The sequence below is a fragment of the Passer domesticus genome, chromosome 12, assembly GCF_036417665.1.
Source record: "Passer domesticus isolate bPasDom1 chromosome 12, bPasDom1.hap1, whole genome shotgun sequence".
Classification (NCBI taxonomy): Eukaryota; Metazoa; Chordata; class Aves; order Passeriformes; family Passeridae; genus Passer; species Passer domesticus.
In genome coordinates, this window is record NC_087485.1 from 15,713,196 (window position 1) to 15,732,467 (window position 19,272).

The 19,272-nt window shown below is 42.9% G+C and overlaps 1 protein-coding gene across 2 annotated transcripts in view; it reads right to left on the reverse strand.

The window, feature by feature from the left end:
- Positions 1-11,029: 11,029 nt before the first annotated feature.
- Positions 11,030-19,272, reverse strand: part of VAT1L (vesicle amine transport 1 like) — a 57,648-nt gene continuing 49,405 nt past the window's right edge. For both annotated transcript variants that reach the window (XM_064386728.1, XM_064386729.1), the window contains exons 8-9: positions 15,717-15,800; positions 11,030-13,859 (exon numbers count right to left, since the gene is read on the reverse strand). In XM_064386728.1, coding sequence (XP_064242798.1) covers positions 13,761-13,859; positions 15,717-15,800 — 183 coding nt within the window. In that variant the 3' untranslated portion in view covers positions 11,030-13,760. The remainder of the gene's footprint in view (positions 13,860-15,716; positions 15,801-19,272) is intronic.

A 19,272-nucleotide genomic window follows, 5' to 3' on the forward strand; every position in this document is an offset into this window, starting at 1 on the left:
TGTCTCCCTGGAGTCTGGAGAACTCTCTGAATGTTAATCTCTTTCATTTGTCCTTGGGCTCTGTGGACTTCTGTGGGGCTGCCTTTAATTAGGATTGTTATATCAAGTAGAACCTCTCCCTGATTTTGGTAGACAAATGAAATTGTCACAAAAATATTCCCATCCATCACACTTTTTCTTTTTTCCTTTTCTTTTCCCCCCATCAAAAGAGGGTTTAATTAAAATGTGGGCACCAGAGCCATTGCTGTGTGTTGGCCGGTGCAGTTCATGTTCTTCAGAGCTGTTCTTCCTGACATCCCTTTGCCATCTCTGCCCTGATTACATTCTGCTCACATTGCTGGCATTATTTTTATCAGGACTGTAAGATCAAGGGACTTACTAGTTTATTTTTAAAAAGTTGAGATTTAGGAACATGCTGGTGTACTGCATGAATACTTACTGGCTTTTTCCAACCCCCACTGAGGCATTTCAGGACTTTCAGTGCAAACCACACCTGCCCTGTCTGTTCTGGACACCTTTAAACAACTCCCTGTATTCCCATAGTCTGTAACTAGCAAACATCTCTTAGCCATTAGCTAAGAAAATTTCCATAAATGCATCCTGATATGATCAAACTTAGTCCCAGTGGTCCTGCTCCAAAATATTGAAGTATTAACACAGATTGTATAGGGAAACTTCTGGATCAACATTGCTCAGCCCTCAGAGCTGTTTTGGAGCACAGCACATCAGAGATGGCTGTTGTGGGTCCCACCCAGCCACAACTGCCCAAAACATCTCACACAGCTGCAAATTTCAGTCCATGGTAAATGTGGAAAGGGCTGGCATTCCAACTAGCACCCCAGAACTGAAAAGTGAGCTGGTAGAGAGGAAAATCAGGAGCTTTGCAAGACCCTAGTTCAAGATTTAATCTGTCCTTTAGAACAAGCCCTAAGTTCAGGCTTGATCCATACTTTATCCCAATGGTATTGGGGCATCATATCACTTAATTAAGGGCTGAATCAATAACTGCCTCCAGTTAGTTTTTCACTTGGTGTCTTCTCAGATATTGTGGAATTGCCCATGAAGCTGATCCTGTACCAGTGCAGCTTTCAACCTAACAAATTAAACTGTGCTAATTTCAGGTTGCCTTGATGAGGGAGCTGCAAAGCCCTGGAGCTGTTTGATGTGGAGCTTAGCTGTCCCCCAGGCTTTGGGAGAGGCTGGAGCAGTAGCTGGGTCAACAGGCCCTTTAGTGTGTATGCTCAAGGTCTCAGTACCAGAATGGATTTGTTCCTGCCCCAAGGAACCTGAGCTTGCTAACACAGGCTCCTTTTCTTCCTGAAACGGGCCTGACAGAGAAAGATTTGTACTCTACTGGGGCAGCACACAAGTCACTAGAAACAGAGGGATAAAGAAAACACAGATTTGGTATTCTGACAGTTCTTGGCCAAGAGCCTGGGTGAAAAACTGCTTTTTGGAGTACACCGTGTAATGTCCTTGCAAGAACAGAGTTGAAATTCTGTTTTGAAAGCTTAATCCCCCTCCTTCAGTATTTTCTCTGAGCATTTTTCCAGTCTGCAAGTAGCTCAACTGGACTTCACTCTTAAAAAGTGAATCACAAAGCTGCCCTCGCAGCTGCTGGGATAGACCACAAGGATATAGGGGCTAGCATTCCTCTGGAGTACCCAAGAACAGTTTCCACATTTATGACTAACCTGTAGCAACTGGGGAAGCAGGTTTAACTTCCTGGGTATGGTGTGTGAGCAGGAGAGCCAGAGAACAGCCAAAATATGTTGCTGAGAAGATGTAACCTTGCAGGGCTACTGTGAGGAAGCAGGAAATGGAGCCACACAGGAGTGACACACGCCCTGGAGTGAGTACCTGGGCTGTGTATGGGGTTGAAATCAGCATAATAATGCCATTTAGAAGTGGAATTTTTCTTTTACTGGCACAGTTACAATAATATAATATAACCCAGGGAGTGAACACAATTATACACTGATAGAAGTAATTTTTCCTGAAACAAATGATTCCACTTTCCTTCTCAGAATATACTGTATAAATATAAATATCCTCATTGCTTTAGAGCTGCATCCAGACTAGGATGGGGTTGTGGTTTTTTAATTTTATTTACACCACTACAGTAGAACTTGTGCATGCAGACAGAATTGTGGTTTCTCTTGAAGTGCTTAGCTCACTTCGAGGCACCCTTGAAATGCTCTGTCTGATAAGAAACATCTTGCAAAAGCCAGAGCTGCTGTGCTGCAGTGGCACTGGGGTTTTGGCTCCCATCTCTCCACCTCATTCCATTTGCTGTCAGACAACCAGACCATTCAGAGCACAAACATCCTTTGGTAAAAGGCTTTTTTCAGTTTCTCCACAGAGACTCTTCAAGGTAAAACCCTATTTCCTTCAGAGACAGTTCTACCTTTATGTGCTCCTCTGAACTGGCTCAGGAAAAGCCTTCATACAGCTGTATTTTCCTGTCCATTCTCAGTCATCCCTGGGTTATGGAAAGAACATGCAATGGGGCACAGAGTATGAGAAGCCAGTGTGAGATGAGGACTGGATGCTGAGCTCCTGAAATAGGTCTGGCTGCAGATGTACAAGAGCACTTGTAAAAAAATAGCTTTAAAAAAGATTTAGTGCTGCAGTCTGTTGGGAAGTGAACTGCTCACACATTGCCAGTAGATTGTTGTGTTTTACTGAGACCAACAGTCCCCTTGTGCTCCAGAGCTAACTGTGCTGTGAGATATTTCACCAAATGGGAACTGGATGGGCTCTATCTGCTCCTGGAATCAGAGCAAACTCTGTTCTTCTTGCAGCACTTCAGTTCTAGAAAATTCAGCTCGTCTTTAGGAAAATGAAGCCATTTATTTGGAAAGTAGGTGAGTAATTATTTGCCCCTTCTACTGAGAGTATAAAGAGAAAATGAAAACTGATCTGAGCTGTTGCCAGACTAAGGAATTGCAAGTGAGGCAATCTGAAGAGCCAGGATGGTCAATAAAAGCAGATAACAGAAAGGTCAGTAAAAGGTTTAACACAAAGGTTAGTAAAAGGCTTATCACCTCCAATACATCAGGTTTTATGACTGTCTTGGGTAAATGGGACCCACTGGTTGATTTTTATTTTTTTCAATTTAAGGTAATAAATTTTGCAAACTCTCCTAGTCAAGCCTTATGTCGTGCTTGGAAAATTACTGTGTGCTTGATTTCTTTGGCCTTGAAAAGTCTTGCAAAGTCTTTCTTAAGGATTTCATCTCAGTCCTAAGAGGCATGAGGCAGGAGCATGGCTGACATCCCAACACCAAAGTTATTTTGGGGAAATCTGTACAAACAAACTGTGTTTAGAGAAGCAAAGGGCTAGCCTTAGGGTATGTGAGGTTTTTTGAAACTTATTAAAGATATTTTGGAGTTTTGCCATTGATTTGAGTTTTTTTCTGTCATGCTAATTTGGTGTTTTGAAAGGAAATTTGCTGGGTACAAGTGATCTGCTCTAGCAGAATTAAAGGTGGTTCCAGGTTTATTGCAGAACCAGGCTGCCCACCAGTGACCTGCACTGAGTGTCAGTGAGTTGAAATGAGGACAGTCATGTCTTCTTTAGATATGTGATTCTGCTCTCCCAATCACATGCCTCACCTTGGCACTGTGGACTGTTCCTGACTGATCAATAAATCTGTTTCTCAATGTGGTATTTGAGCTGTTACTGCCTACAGGTCCAGTGCTTTTCAATTCCCATGTTGTAAATACAAGCATAAAAAAAAAGGAGATATAATAGTGTATGTGAACTGAAAAGATGAATCAGGGCAGTATTTTGAGCTTCTGGAATAAGTGCTTATTGTATCTCTTATTTTGGGGTCTTTGTCACAAAGCATCTCACAGCTGGTCTTAGCAAGGAGAGAGGAGGGGAAATGGTTTGCAAAATACAACAGAAAGGCTTGTCTGACATCTACCATGCATATTTAAGACAAATAGCATCATCTTGTCTATGTGACCAAATCATCTCACCTGTGTTCCTGTCCCTCTCCTGCCATGGCACTGGATATGGATTACAGGTTGTAAAGCAGAGAAAACACAGCTGATCCAGGCCAGAGAGATCAGAATGCAGATTCACCAAACATACACAAAGCAAGGAGGGAAAAACCACTGAGCTTTCTTAAGTTTCCTGTCCAATGCACTCCGCACTGGCACAGGTCCTTTCTTAAGGTGTTCAGGTATCTCAAAGGAATGACAGAGTTGCCAAATCTTTTTTTCCTTCAGGCCTTTAGCTGCAAAGATAAGAAGGTGCACAGTGTTTGTCTGCCTGACATTGTCTGGTTTTTTAGTCAGGAAGGACCCCAAAGAAATAGGTGCTTATTTAGAGATAAATGTTTTGCTGGATATGTGCAGAGAGCAAACCGCAATCCCTCTCAAAAAGGGGACCTTTTACAGATCAGCTGACTCTGGCATCTCTAAAGATAAGGGAGTCTAGGAGAAAATTTAAATCAGTTTCTTTGCAGTCCAGGTGCAAATAGAAGAGTTGAATGGTGTCTTTTAAAATGCTACTCCTGTGGACTTGGCAAAGTTTCCATGCTGGAAATTCCTGGCAGCAGCTCAGCTCTTTTAGCCCTCAGGATATATATGAGAATGTATCTCTTTCTCTTTTGTAAACACAAATTACCTGTTGTGCTATTTTTTCTCCTGTAATGTATGCTGCCTTTTTACCTTCCTGGAAATGACCTGAATACATTTCGGGCATTTAATTTCTCCCTTTAAATATTTTGGTTTTGATCATCATAGCTGCTCTAATATGAGGTTTTCCAGCCTCACATGAACATGACCTCAGCAGGTTCTGCTCATCCTTATGAGTGCCAGACAAACTGATTTGGACAAAGCCTTGGTTTTGGCACTGTGAAACTCTCCAGACAGCCTGAGTTGCACATCCACAGGCTCACAGGAGGTTTCCAGCAGTGCAGCTCTGCACTACCAGGAGGGCTGGGCAGAGCAGGGATTATATTTTGGGGTGTGTAGAGTTTGTTGAATTTTCCTCACAAGGATGGAAATTCAGACTTGTCAGGAGTGTGATCATGTCTGCCTTTGGTGGCTGCACATAACCAAGGACTTGGAGGTTCTTCTCAAAGGCTGAGGCTTTCTGCCTTGCCAAACCAAAGCTTGAGTCACAGGATCTGCAAGCAGCAGACCCTGCTTCACTGTGTTTTAGGAGCAGCACTGTCCCCATGCACAGGCATAATCAGCTCCTATGCCAGGCCCCAGGCTTGGAAAACTTGGGATGTAGCCCAAATAAACCACCATTCTTTAGAATGGAAGCAGTTTTTAGCTGCCTCGTCAGGAAGGAAAAATAATACCTAAATGTAACTGCCTGGGAGATGCCTGCTTGTCTCTGCAGGCAAACTCAAGCAGTGGGAGTTAGCCCTGGTTTGCTGGAGGCTGGGGAAGAGGGAGAACAAATCCTGCACCAAGCCCTGCCTTCCTGCTCTGTGCATGTCCCTGCCCACGTGCTGGGATGGAAGTGAAAACCCACATCAGCAGCTGGATGATGCTCACACAGGGATGCTGAGAGTGCAAAGGAACAGTGACCTGTATAGGTGTAATTTTCACTATTGACCCAGTCTGTCCAGTCAGACTGGGCATTGTCTCTGGGAGGGAGAGGAAAGGGAATGCTCACTGGGAAAGGTCCTGGGTGTAACAACACAATTTGTATGAAATGGGTTTGTAATCAAGATTGGTATGTAAAGATAGAAAGAGATTTGTGTGCTTTTTTGTATCCAGCTACAAACAACTTACATCCATTTAAAGCTGGAAACGTGACCTAGACCTCTGTGCCAGCACATGATGCTATATATTGTCTATATGTGTCTGTGGCATAACCTCACACATCAGGGATGAAGAGAATTCAGAGACTGCAGACTTGCAGGTGTTAGAAACTGAAATGTTATTCCTCAGTGGCAACAAGAACAGCAGGAATTAACAGGTTATTTATTCAAATATTTTCAAATAATACTTTCAAATGGAAAATATTGTAGCATTTGTTGAGCAATTTAGGCACTGTGTAAATAGAAACTTCTCAGAAATGTTCCTTATTCATTCTGTCATACACATTCTTACTGCAGTTATTCCCATTTCCAGCAGATGTCTTCAGTGCCCTAGGAATGATCAGGATAGCTCTGATTTTATATTGCTTATCCAACAGGCTAAAAGAGAAAAGAGCAGCCTCTCCTCTGCCTGTTTAATGCTCAGGGTAGATCCCCTTTTCTGTACAGCCTCATACCTCTGTTACCCAGTAAAGCATCAGGCTCAGGCTCATTTTACATTTTCTAGGTGCTTCTACTCTTGGAAGAGCAGCTGCAGACAGACACCCATCAGCTCAATCATGTCTGTACAGCTGGGGTTTCAGTGTTACAGAAATGTTCTAGGGAATTGGGCATAGTTTGTCCTGATTTTGTCAATAGTACTTTCTATAATAATACTATGTGCTCTGCATGGAGTAAATATAACCTGTAACAAACTGACAAGTTACATCCCCAGCTGGTCCATCCCAGAGCACAAACCCACAGTTGAGGTCCTCTGACAGCAAGGATTTTCCATTTTAGATCATTTATTTGCACCAGTGGCTCAAAACCTCCCAGTATAAACCAATACTGCATCCTCAAGATAATTGGGTTTAGCAATGGGTATTTTTAGATGGAGAGTTGAGCAAGGATTTAAAAAAGAATCCTGTAGGTTTTCTCCCCACCAAATAAGATACAGCAGGGACATAAATATTACTTGCTGAATTTTTAATGCTGCAGCTATGACTGGATTCATTTAGAGGACTAATCAGCTTGATGCTGTCCCTATCAAAGCCAGGGGGATGAGACCTGTGAGATTCCAGCCTAAGTTGAGCTTGACATCCTCATGAAAATAAGGAAGGAAGCTTGCAACAATTACCCTTTTCTTTTCCTGTTTTGCTGGTTGATTAGTGAACAGAACACTGTAATGACTTTATCCACAGCTGACATGTTGAACAAAACACAGATCTAAGATCTCACATGAACCATATTATGTATTCTCTATGAAGTTAAACCACAACCTCAGGGAATGTGCTGCAAGAAATACAGATTGAAATTGAGACATTAGGCAAGAGCAGGTGTGGTGCAGGACTGGGTGAGGGGTTCCAGACTGATAATTCAAGCGAGACCTTAAAGACAATCCCCTCTGTAAATGTGCTGCCCTGTGCCTGTGCTGAGCCTGGCACTGCCCTCTCTAGTGCCCCCCTGCACAAACACACCCTGCTCTGTGGGTTCAGCATCCCTTGGCTATCAGACTTCAGGATGGCACTTGTTTTACAGCCCTCTCTGCAATTCCATTTCCCAGCTGATCCTCAGATGGAGCAAACTCATCTTTACTCACCAGGGGAGGATCACCCAGAAGGGCTGGAGCTGCAGCCTCCTCTGCATCCAGGCACTTGCTGGGTTTGGGAGATCACCCTTTCCCTGGGGTGCCCTCACCAGAGGCATCCTGATGAGCATGGAGAGAATGATCAAGAAACTGGCAGAAAATTCTTTTAATGGTCACATTCAGTGTTGGTTTGTGCTCTGAGTTATCTGATGGGAAAGCAAGGAAAATTTTGATTATTGTCCCTCAAACCCCTATATTTTTATGGAGCTTTCCTGACTGGGACCTAGCAAAGGGCATTCAGAACATGATTTTCTGCACCTCCATTTCTTTGGAGCAGGTGTGATTTGTGACATAGCTGTGAGCCACGCAGGCAAATCTTCCAGCACAGCTGCTGTTAATTTGGGTTCTTTGGTAAATGGAGAATAAAATGCCAAAGAACCCTAAGTCCTTAAACCAAATGACAGTATTATGGCATTGGGCAAATAATTTCATTTTTCCTTTCTACAGCAGAAATGGTTCAGAAACTCAAAGGGATGTTTTTGTACAATCAAAGAGATACATTGGTGAGTTGCAGGAGACTTCATTTTTTTTACAGAGGGAAAATATTTCTAATATGAAATGCAGACACTAGAAGGAAAAAAAAAACAGCAGCTGAGAAACAGAAAAATAATCTGCCAAATCAAAATGACTTAGAAAAACACTTCACTTATCATTACCATCTCTCTTCTGCGTTAGCAACAAAAGAAACGTTTTCTCCTGGAAGCCTCTGGAAAACATCACTGATCTAACAGGGCTCCAGGCCACAGGATGCCTGTCACAACAGAAGACACAGCAGTCACTGCTCAGCAAACCTGGCACACCAGCCTTTACAAATATTTGGTTATTAGCTTATCACCTGGCCAGCCAAGGAGAGAAATCCTTACACAGATAATGCATCCAGCATCTCTGCCATCTCACTGTGCTCTTCCAGGGCAGGAAGATGCTGCATCACGTCCTGCTGCATGACCCAGTGAGCCCCAGCTCTCATGGAAACACATTTCCACAGATTCAGGCACAACAGCATTTCTACTGCAACCTGCAGCTTCTCAGGGAGAGGATGTTTGGCAGGAACACAGCCAGTGGCTGGCAGAGCATGGCACATCTCCAGCTCTGGCAGAGGCAAAGGCAGAGGTGCTTCCAGCAGGGAGCTGGAGGCTGATGGAGCAGGACTGGCAGAGCTCCTGGGCTGGCCAGGAGGGGCAGACTGCAGGAGCTGTGGGCATGGGAGGGCCAGGTGCTTCACCCTTGTGGATCTAAGAGCAAACCTGCCCCAGAGAAATGCTCAACTTCCACTCCCCAGCCCCTCAGCACTCACAATAAAACAGGATTTCCTTCAGAACTTCTCCCACTCCTTTTGGGCTAATTGTAACATCTCAGCCTGGTCACTGTGCAAGGAAAAAAAACTCTTCCAGACAGATCAAAGCCCTCTTAATCTCTGAAAGAAAAGAAGCAAGTCCCCACCCCTGCAGCCCTCCCTCAGTCACAGACCCCATCCCCTTTTCAGTACCTGGGAGCTGCTTGTCCTAAACTAACAAGTGCCAGTGGCATCTCTTAATTGAATCCCATTCAATCCCTGAGTGCCCAGGTTGATTGCTGGCATCAAGGATTAATCACCATGAGGCTTCAGAAACTGAAAGTCTTCCTTTCATTTTTTAGATTGTGTTTCATTTGAGATGGTTTTAAAGCTTTTACCAACTGTACAGGCTGTTCCTTCCTAAATGAAAGGTGATCTTACATGATGGCAGGTGTAGGAGTTTTAAGAGACAGGACAATCACTATGAGGGCTGTCAATGCTTGTTCCTTCCCTTTTTTTCCTCATCCTGCCCCAAATACCTGCAGTTCCCATAAGTGAGAAGAAAGGTTTCCCTGTGTGAAGGGTTAATCCACGTGTGTTGTGTCCACCTGGAGTTTCTGTGTCCCTCTCTGTGGGGGATGGAAGAGGATGTGACCCACACTCTTCAGAAGGTAAAAAAAATAATTTTCCTGAAGTGCAACCAGAGAGCAACCATTATGATTGAGTATGGCAGGGACTGTGGAACCCCTTCAGAGAAAGGCTGGGACCCCCTCCAAGCACACACATGAATCAACAGAAAACATGCTTCAAACCCTCCTCCCTGGTTACTCTTGGGCAGAGCACACAATTCGTTTTTCCCTCTCACTCTTCCTCACTGTTCCCCCAGCTCCTGCAGAGTGCTGGTGGGAGCTGGCAGAGCCGTGCCAGGCAAACCAGGAGCAGAGCTTGGGCAGGGCCAGCTGGGCACCCTGAGCCCGCAGGGAGCAGAGGGAGCAGCGCTGCCGTTCGTGCTCCGAGCTGCGCTCCGGCAGGAGAACACCGGGGTGTTTGCCTGTCACAAGTTACCTGGGAGAAAGGTGCTTTGCTCCACATAGCTGTTGGAGTGTGTGCTCTGATCTGGCTCTTTCTGCAGCAGAACAAAGCACTGGGTCACATCAAGGGACCCCAGTGCTGCCAGGGGACAAACTCCTGCACGGCTCTCCCGGTGCTGGGGGCTGTGCTGGCAATCATGGCCAAACTGGGAGAACCTTTCCTGACCAACCCAATCAGGAGGAACCACTGAGCTCCCAGAAAATGAGAGGGGAAGCACCAAATGGAGGGTGAGGTGAGAACCAGGGGTGGATTTTTGCATTTCATGCAGATGCTGCACAAAGGCAACCTGCCACATCCTGCTCTGTGGTGGAGTGTGACAGGGCACTGCAGATGGCCCAGTGGGAAAGGCAGAGCTTTGGTGGTAATCACAGAGAATTTGCGAAAGGCTACGGCTGTTTGCTTTCAGCCTCATCCTGACCCCGTGATTATGGATGCACTGAGCATTACTGCCTTATTAAAGCTTAAAAACAGAGGGCAGAAATTTACTCTTCACACTCAGCACTGCTCCTATGAGCTTTGAGATTATAGAGGGGATTTGGTAACTACTGAAGTGAGATTTTCCAGGGACATCACAGGCTTTGGAATGTGTCCTGTGTGACTAAAATGAACCAAAGCCAACACTCCCTCTTTGTTTAGATATCAAACTGAAGTTCATTCACTTCTTTGCCTCGTGTAGGGAGACCTTTAAAGCCATGTAATCCAGTACAGGCTGGAGATGACTGTAGGGCTTGGTAACCACCACCAGTTCTTCCAAAGACACAGAGCCCTGGGTTGAAACCAAGGCCCAGGAGAGTGGGATTCAAAACTCAGGCATGTCCTCCTGCTTTCTATAAGCTCATCTGGTGATGACTGCTTTTGGATTTTATTTTAAGATTATTCCATTAGGGAGTTCTAATTTCTGATAGGAGCTATCTCTCTGAGGGTAACTTTTGTGACAGTCTGAGACCTAGTTTCTCTTTGTATCAAAATACACTTCCCTAAACACTTAGTAAAAGGCGTCCATATAATGTTTTGAATTTCTTAGACTGCGACATTCAAAATTTTATATCTACATTGTTAATGGTCTGTAAAGCAGCACACAGCAGTTTTAATAACCTCGATTTACTCTGTAATAGTCAAAATAAATTATTTGTATATCCCACAGTGACCAAAATGGAAAATAAAACCCCCCTCACATTTTCCTCTTAAGCAGTTCCAAGTCAGTTCCCTAAAGTGGCCATAATACTAGAATAAAACATAGAGCCAAGGATAATGCTATGCTCAACATTTTATTTATATTTTTGTGTAAACATAATTTGCTTTGTAGGCACAATATAACAAAAGCTCTAAAGCAACAAATACAATTAAACAGTGTTTCAGTTCACTTCAATCAGGCTTAAGTTAAAGAAGCTTTCACAGTTCCTTTAAGGCAAATTGAGAAATAATTTGTTTCACTTGAAGAAACTATCCAATTGTCTCAGAGTTGTTTAAACAACACTGTCAGTAGTAATCACAACCCTTCATTTCTGCTACAGTAAGACTTGGTCAGTGACAAGCCTTGGCTTCACCAGTTTGACCAGCACAGCCTCCACCCCTGCCAGCGTGACACTACTGCTTGTGGTCTCCTGAAAGGTACTTAGGGCTTGTGGGCCAAATTCTGCTAGCACACATCCTGCTTCCAGAATGGATGCCTGGAGAACTTCCATTAATACCAGCAGCAACCTCCCTCATGCTCTGCTGATAGCAGTAAAACACAGAGCAGAGTTGAGCTTGCTGATGGTCACACTCAGCTGCGTCGCACTCAGGTACTTCCAGCAGCACTCCTTTGTACTCACTGCAATTACCTGATGTTCTGCTGATCAGAAAATGGCCCTAAAATTGGTACGAATTAGCATGAAGAGTATTTTTTGCCTTGCTAACAAAACCAGAAAGAACTAGCCAAAATTATGTGGTTGTTGTCCCTGTGGTGTCTGTGGCCATGACCAAGATCACCCATATTTGTCTTGCAGGGTAATTTAGAAGCAGAGCCCACCAGACTGTGGTTTAGAACAGAAGAATGGGTTTGCTATTCTGCTTGCCCTACTAATTTAAGGCCTTGAGAATGCCACTTACTGCCAGCTCGAAGGTCACCAGCAATATTGCTCACTTTGGCGTCAAATCAAAATTCCTAGTTATGTTAAGGTCTGTGGCAGGACAACATCATTACACTAGCTGCAAAACAAAATTGGGCATGTTTCCTACTGCTGTCAGCTGATGAGTCATGAAAACCTAATGGCCCTCCTTAAAAGTCCAACTGGCAAGCCAAATAAATGGAAAACTCTCACTGAATACATATTTTTTTCTGTGGATAAAGTCCCTGTTTGGGCCCAAAATAGCACTGGAAGTATAGGAAAGTCCAGCTTGAAAATAAACTCAACTATAATGAAGTGAAGAGAAAAATGAAGTTCTGGTTGGATCAATAGTTCAACAGCTTTTTGGCATTTTCCCCCACGGTTATTTCTTGCTGTTATTTTTGAATTTGTTTGACCCAAGGGGAACTCCTTCAGAATGAACCATCTGCACAATTATGTGACAGCGACTTCATGAGTACAGTGTAAAGAGATGGACATTAATACTCAGGCAGCAAAACCAAACAAACAGAAAAAACCTAATAAGACTCTTCTAAAACCACAGATAAAAGTCATCCAGACCCAGAAGTCCTCTCACACTGAGAAAAGCCTGAGAAGCCCCCACATTTTATTTTTCTGTATTAATTTTTAACTTCTGTCATAACATGCTACTTGTAGATTTGGGCGAACAATACCTTCTTTTGAAAAAACAAATATTAATTTGAAGCTGTAGGCATTATGCAAGGTCTCTGCCAGTCCTTCAGCATTTCTACTATACATGATCACAGTAATTTTAAAATAACTGTTTTAACAAGACAGTTGAGGACCTGAGTAGCTGCTGTTTGGATAGGGGAAGGACGTGGAAAAAATATTTACTTTTTTCATGTTTAGATATAGTTTCCACTAGTGGGAGGTAGATAAGACTAGCTGGTCTTTGAATACTTGATCCTGTAAATAATTATAAATGTAACTGTACATAAGGAGCAGATCTTTTGATAGAACAATTCACCTAGATAGAAGTTATCCCTGTACATGATTTGTGGTGGAATTAAGGCCTAAACCTCATTTTTTACAGGGTTAACTTCTGCAGGAGTTCAGCTCCAGCCTGACAGTTCACCACACATTAGCGATTTCAGAGCAATAGACTCCATCACCAAATTTCTTTCCACATCCTGATACGTGATCCTTACCAATGCAATTTAAAAATGAAATTTAAAATTGGTTTGAATTTGACATATGAGTCAGTATGTCCTTACCAGAAGATGTTGATCAAAGTCCCTCAATTAATGATTTCTTGCACAATTTCAGATTCCATGATTCTGGATGAGGTACTTTTGAAAATGAAGACAGGATTGCCTGTGAAATTATGAAGTATGACTGAGGAAAATAAAAAGTAATCTTTGTGCAACTTTTATTTGTGGTTCATTAAAGGAAAACTATATTAACACTGAAAATCCAGAAACAGAAAATTATCCCTCCAGTTACTAGAATCTTTCAGACAGCAAGTAGGGATTTTTTTTTTTTTTTACTGTTTCCAACTTACAAAAAAAGCCTATACCTCCCAAATAACTTTATGCAAGATGTTGGAATTTGCATGAGAAAGATGCCCATCTAAAATTACACAGTAAGTTAATAAGGCTTTCAAACAAGAACAGAAAAATCCATGGGACTCCTACAGGGAAACTGGGTATTACACAGAAATGTGGTAATACTGCACTGGATGAGAATGGCACTTGAGTTCAAAACAACAATGATCAACAGCTCATAGCTCAGCTGACTGCAAACAAATACAACACACACTGTACTACAGCATTTGTTCACTGATGCACAGAAGAGATTTCCCAGTCTTGCTCCCTTCTCCTTCCCGGCTCCTGCTGCCCCCGCGCTCCGGCGCTACTGGATGAAGGGCATGCGCTCCTTGTTCTCGTTGTCCCCTTCGTGGTCCTCCTCCTCCTCCCCAGCCTCGCTCGTCTCCGTGCTGTCGTTGGCCATCTGCACCAGGAAAGACCAAGGACATCACAGCACCTTCCTCACCCTTTGACTCCCCCTCATTTCAGTTTCATTCACTGGGTAAGGCGACTTTGGAAACCCAAGAGGACAGGGCTGCCACAGGAAAATGAGCGTTCTGCCTGTGCACAGCCTCTGCTGGCTCTGCACCACTCCCAGCTAAACCTGCAGGCTGCTCCCCCACGGCTCACAGCTCTGTTTCCTAACAGAAGGCTGCCTGTGGGACAGCTGCACACGAGGACTCTGCTCTGTGCGCTTGTAGTAAACTGATAGTAAGGGTCTTGGGTAGGAAACGCAGCCGTGTAGGAAGTTTACAGAATGTGGGACCTCTGGGTTACAGCTCCTGTATCTGCTCTAATGGATGGCCCCATCTGAGGCCCACTGTGAAAACTCAGGGGGCAATTTCCTTTCTTTTATATATTAGAAACCCAATGAAACTTTACAGATATAGATGCTGGCAGGATACACCCACGGCAGAGTGCAAATCCCAGATCATACAGGAGTGGGAAGAAACTGCATTTTCATATTTTACTGAAGATGCCTGCACAGGCAGTAGGCAATTGCAGGAACCTGTAGTTCAGCATTTGAGGAGGACACTGTGTTTTTTCATGAAAATATTTATTACAAGCTGTGCAAAGGTGCAGGACCCTCCAGCACTTCACCCTGCCAGTGTGACAGGTCTGTGGAGGCACAAGAGCCTGGTTCACTGGATGGGGGTAGTGTTTAACAGCACACATTGGTGTGACTGGATGCTCTTATATACCCACGTTACCTCTCTTAGGACACAAGAAGATTCTTGTATTAGCTTGTAACTACTTCAAAACCAAAGAAACAAGGGACCCATTTACTTTTATTTTATTTTACAAAGAGAAATGTAATGATGTTCCTTCCCTGACTGATTATTAGCCTCTGGTGGAAATAAAAATCTCACACACAACCTGATTTTAATGCAGAAAAAACATAGCTCTGAAGTTACCCATACTTTTGAGTTAACACCCTTTGATGAAAGTGTATTGTCCCACATGTGAGGTCCTCAAAGCCTTCCTTTTCCTTCCAGAGACTGTATGAGATTGAGGGGCAGTTTTGGAGTGAGTAACAGCTTAATTCTAGGTCTAGGTTCTTTTCTTTTGAAACAGGAGGTTTCTCAGGTCTGAATGCAAACTTCACACATCAGTACTGATTTAAAGTCAGGTTTGCATTGCCTTCTTTACTGCTCTTTCCTACACCATCAGTGAATGCTCAGGAGTGAGCCTGGCTTTCATTTACCACTGCTCTCTGAAAGGTTTCTTTCTGGATCATTCTAAGTGCTCCAAATCTAGTGGACCAGAGCTCCATCACTGCTATCTTCCTTCAGGATTGTTCTGGAAATATTTACGCGTTATACTTCATATATTACACAAACCAGTAAACTAAATTCCTACCAAAAGTATACTCTAACTTTACTATGGGAATCAGAAAGCACTTTTATGTTTGCCCATTGCAGCAATATTGAATGAGTTTTTTTCCTGTTCAATCCACTTATTAATAGAGGAATTTTTTAGTTTGAGAAAAGTCTGTTTGTTTTCCATCACAGGGGCAGAAAGGCACGTGGCAGTTTTTTACCCCAGTCTGACACTTGCTGGCACATTTTTGGAGAAGCAGATAGTGATTCAGTAGAGAGAAGCAACTGCTGGCACTTCAGGAAGTACATTTCACTTGGGTCAATACAGAAATTATGGTTACTGGTGGTATTTGGGTGCTACAGATTTAGAAGAAATCAATGTCAAAAGAAACATGTGCCCAGAAGTCACTGCCAGGCTGTACCATGCCAGGCTGTACATCATGTCTGTGCTTTGCACTCACCAGGGGAGTGGGTGCTTTCTCCACATCCAAAATGAGTTTTCCTATATTTCCTCGGTCATGGATTCTCTGCATGGCCTCCTTCACCTGAAAGAAAGATCATTATTGATAATTTTCAGTCTCACCCTAGGAGAGCCCCGAGTCCTTCCCTTCCAAAGCCAGCAAAACATTTAAGGTGTGCTCTGTGCAAGGTCACTAAAAGAGCTGCTTGAGAAAAGACCAAGAGTTAAACATTTTTTAGTGAATTTGTAAGGCCTGGCTTTTGCATTGTGCTTGCCAAAATGGGATGTGAGTCCTGAGGACAGTCTCTGAATAGCAAAACACATCCATAAGGTTAACGCAGAACCAAAGTGATGGATAGCTGAGGTGCAGGGAGAAACACAGGCTCAGGGAGGTAATTCTAAAAGGTTCATTGCATTCTATATTGCAGAATATTTATCAAGACATCCTACTTTCACTAAAAGTATGAAACATTTTTCTAATTGACCTATGATATTTTTCAATTTCTTATGGGTTACCACAAAGGAAATGCCATGCCCAGGCTATGGCTGGGATTGATGCAATACTGTGGGTCTTGCTGTCTAGGCAAACATTTATTTCCTTTTTTTTGTCACTTTCCTCCCTTATTTTTAAAATAAAAATGTTAAATAACTGGTGTCCTACCATATCACCAAAACCATCTGTTTAACAGCTGGCTGCAATTAGTGCATGTGAGACAGGCACAAGAACCTCTTCTTACAAGTGCACTGGAGAGAAGCTTATTTTGATGTACGAAGTTTCCCAGCTCAGGAGAGATCATTGTTGACAAATTGAATTTGTGAGTGTGTTGCACTGAATGTTTAATGTGCAGCACACAGATCACTGTTGAGTCACTGGCACAGGGTGCCCAGAGCAGCTGTGGCTGCCCCTGGATCCCTGGCAGTGCCCAAGGCCAGGCTGGACACTGGGGCTGGGAGCAGCCTGGGACAGTGCAAGGTGTCCCTGCCATGGCAGGGGGTTGGAATGAGGTGAGCTTTAAGGTCTCTTCCAATCTATGGTTCTATAAATCACTAAAAATTGGAAGATGTCAAGAGTTTCCTCACTTTCACCATGGGAAACTTCAGGAACTGAAAATGTGCCCATAAAGGCTGTCCCATATCCTCATCACACTGCTCTCTGCCAGCATAACAGGGTCAGTTGAGACAAAAATGATTTTGTGTTAATAGGATTTAGCACCTGTGACATAGTTGTATTGAATATTTTAAGAATAATGGCATATATGTTTGAAAGAAAATGCTGAGCTGGGACCTGACAGGTCCCACAGTACATTTAAAAGCCTGAATTGGGGTCCAGCCCCCCAAAATATTCCCTGAATGTCTAATATAGAAGGAGGTATGTGATTTTTAAAGATTAAACAGCATTCAACTTCCAATTAAATTGAATGGATGCTGGGCACAGCACAAAATGTCTTTCCCATCTGTCAGCCTTACTTGGGAAGCTGACTGCAGTGAACTCAGAATTGCTCCTTGAATTTTAGAGGTGTTCCCTCAATTATTAAATATCAGACTCAAGAAAAATTCTATTAGAACAAAAGAAAAATTGCCCTGCAAATGTAATGGCTTTCTAATTTAGGGCATTATTGTAAATTCACCTCAGAAAACACAATCTTATGAATCCCACTGGGTAGCAGGCTGACCTCCAGTGTAGTCCACAAAATCACAATATCTTTTATGAAGCTACCTTAGAGCATAAACAACACTCAACTATCCTGTCAGACTGGCTCTGCGCTGTGGATATTATTCCTTTATTCAACCATGATGCTGGAGAAGCAGCAGCTGTATAATTTTTATGTCTGTTATTACCCAAATCAAGCTTTTAGGAGGTTACAGCACAGGATAAGTAACAGAATTGGAGAAATCAGCAAACACACTTGCCCGTCCACTGAAATTTATAACCAGAACATCATGTGGAAAGCAGGGCATGCAACATTTATTTTAATTTGTACCATATCGTATTTAGCAAGGCAAATTTGAGAAAATGTGCTCTCCCTGCTTTTTTCACAATATCAAATTTAAGCCCCTGGAGAAAGGCTCAGGAGTTGTTTCCAAGACACTTGTAAGTAACTTGCAAATGCAAACAGCAGGCAGAGGCAGAGGGAACAATAAAACTTGTAACAATAATAGTGGCTATGGAATCCAGATGGAGCTATTAAAATATATAAAAACATTGAAAAGAATTTGAAAAGCTGATACAACATCTGTGCCTTTTAGTGCTATTTGCAACTAACCTACCCAGCCAGTCCAGCTCTGTCCTAGTGCAGTGCCACTCAGCACACAGTGTCTGAGTTAAGAGACCATGAGCTATTTTGAAATGAGTAATTTTATGTTTGTGGCTGCTAACAGTCCACTTGTTCAACCAAGACTGCAACTACGTGTTTCCCAAGGTGCCTCTTAAAACCATTCCCTCTTCTCCTATAGGGGACAGAGAGGATTAAAAACCTTCTTTGCTGTGCAGGTATGGTTAAGTTGTTCTGCACAGACTATATGGAAACTTTTCATTTTTTTCTGTGCCTTTCAGAGAGGAAGGAGCTTCTGTGAGTTTGTGTCCCAGTGTTTGCATGTCCCTAATGAAGACAGGGATGAAGACATCCCTCTGTACTTGGTTAAAACCAGACCCAGGCTTAATTGGTTGTAAAAGGAGGCATGTAGAAGTTCTGGAATTTACTGGAGGTTCCCTGAAGTGGTTGAAGTTTGATTCAAAATAAACATCCAGCAGAAAAGAATGACAAGGTTTCCCTCTTCTTACAGCATTCTGTAAGAAGAATCCCTAAATCCCTTTTCACCAATTATCCTATACTGGTTGCTATATTTGCATTTGTCAGCTCAAAGCCAAGTAAATGGATTTTATTTTGTTTATGTGGATGAGTGAATTGAAATTATCCTTGTGCAGTATCATCATCAGAGGGCTCTTGGACTGGAAAGAGTGCAAAGAGGTGTTTACTGATATGAAGAGTTTCCACTGGAATAAAGCACAGAACTCCACCGTCCTGTGCTTGCTTTCAGGATGGCTCAGCCCTGAGAGGCTCTGTGTCTGAACCAGTGCCAAACTACAGATTTCAGCCTTGAGAGCCCCCAGATGGACACCACTGCTATCCAAGCTCTGCAATGGAACCAGAACTACTGCACATTAGTGGACCACTGGCCCTGGCAGCAATGATACACTGAACTGAAACAGTTTCTCTCAAGAAAACCCACATTTCAATTTCTCTTTAGTTAATGATTTGCAAAGTTTTTATTTCTTTCAAAGCAAAAGTGAATCCTCTACAGTAAGAGTCATAAATTATTTTCCACTACTGAACACAGCACCTGTGTCTGCCTGGGAGCATGGTATGATTTTATTGCATTTATTCTGTCTTTAGTGAGCTGACAGCAATTTTCCTTCAAAGTAAAAGAAAAGCTTGCATAGAAAAAAGAGAATAATAATAATCTCAGTTTCTTCCTTCTACATAGTAAAGTACTAATAATAGCAGATAGTGAAGCACTACTACTGCAAGTAAGAAACCAGCTTTCAGGAATCACAA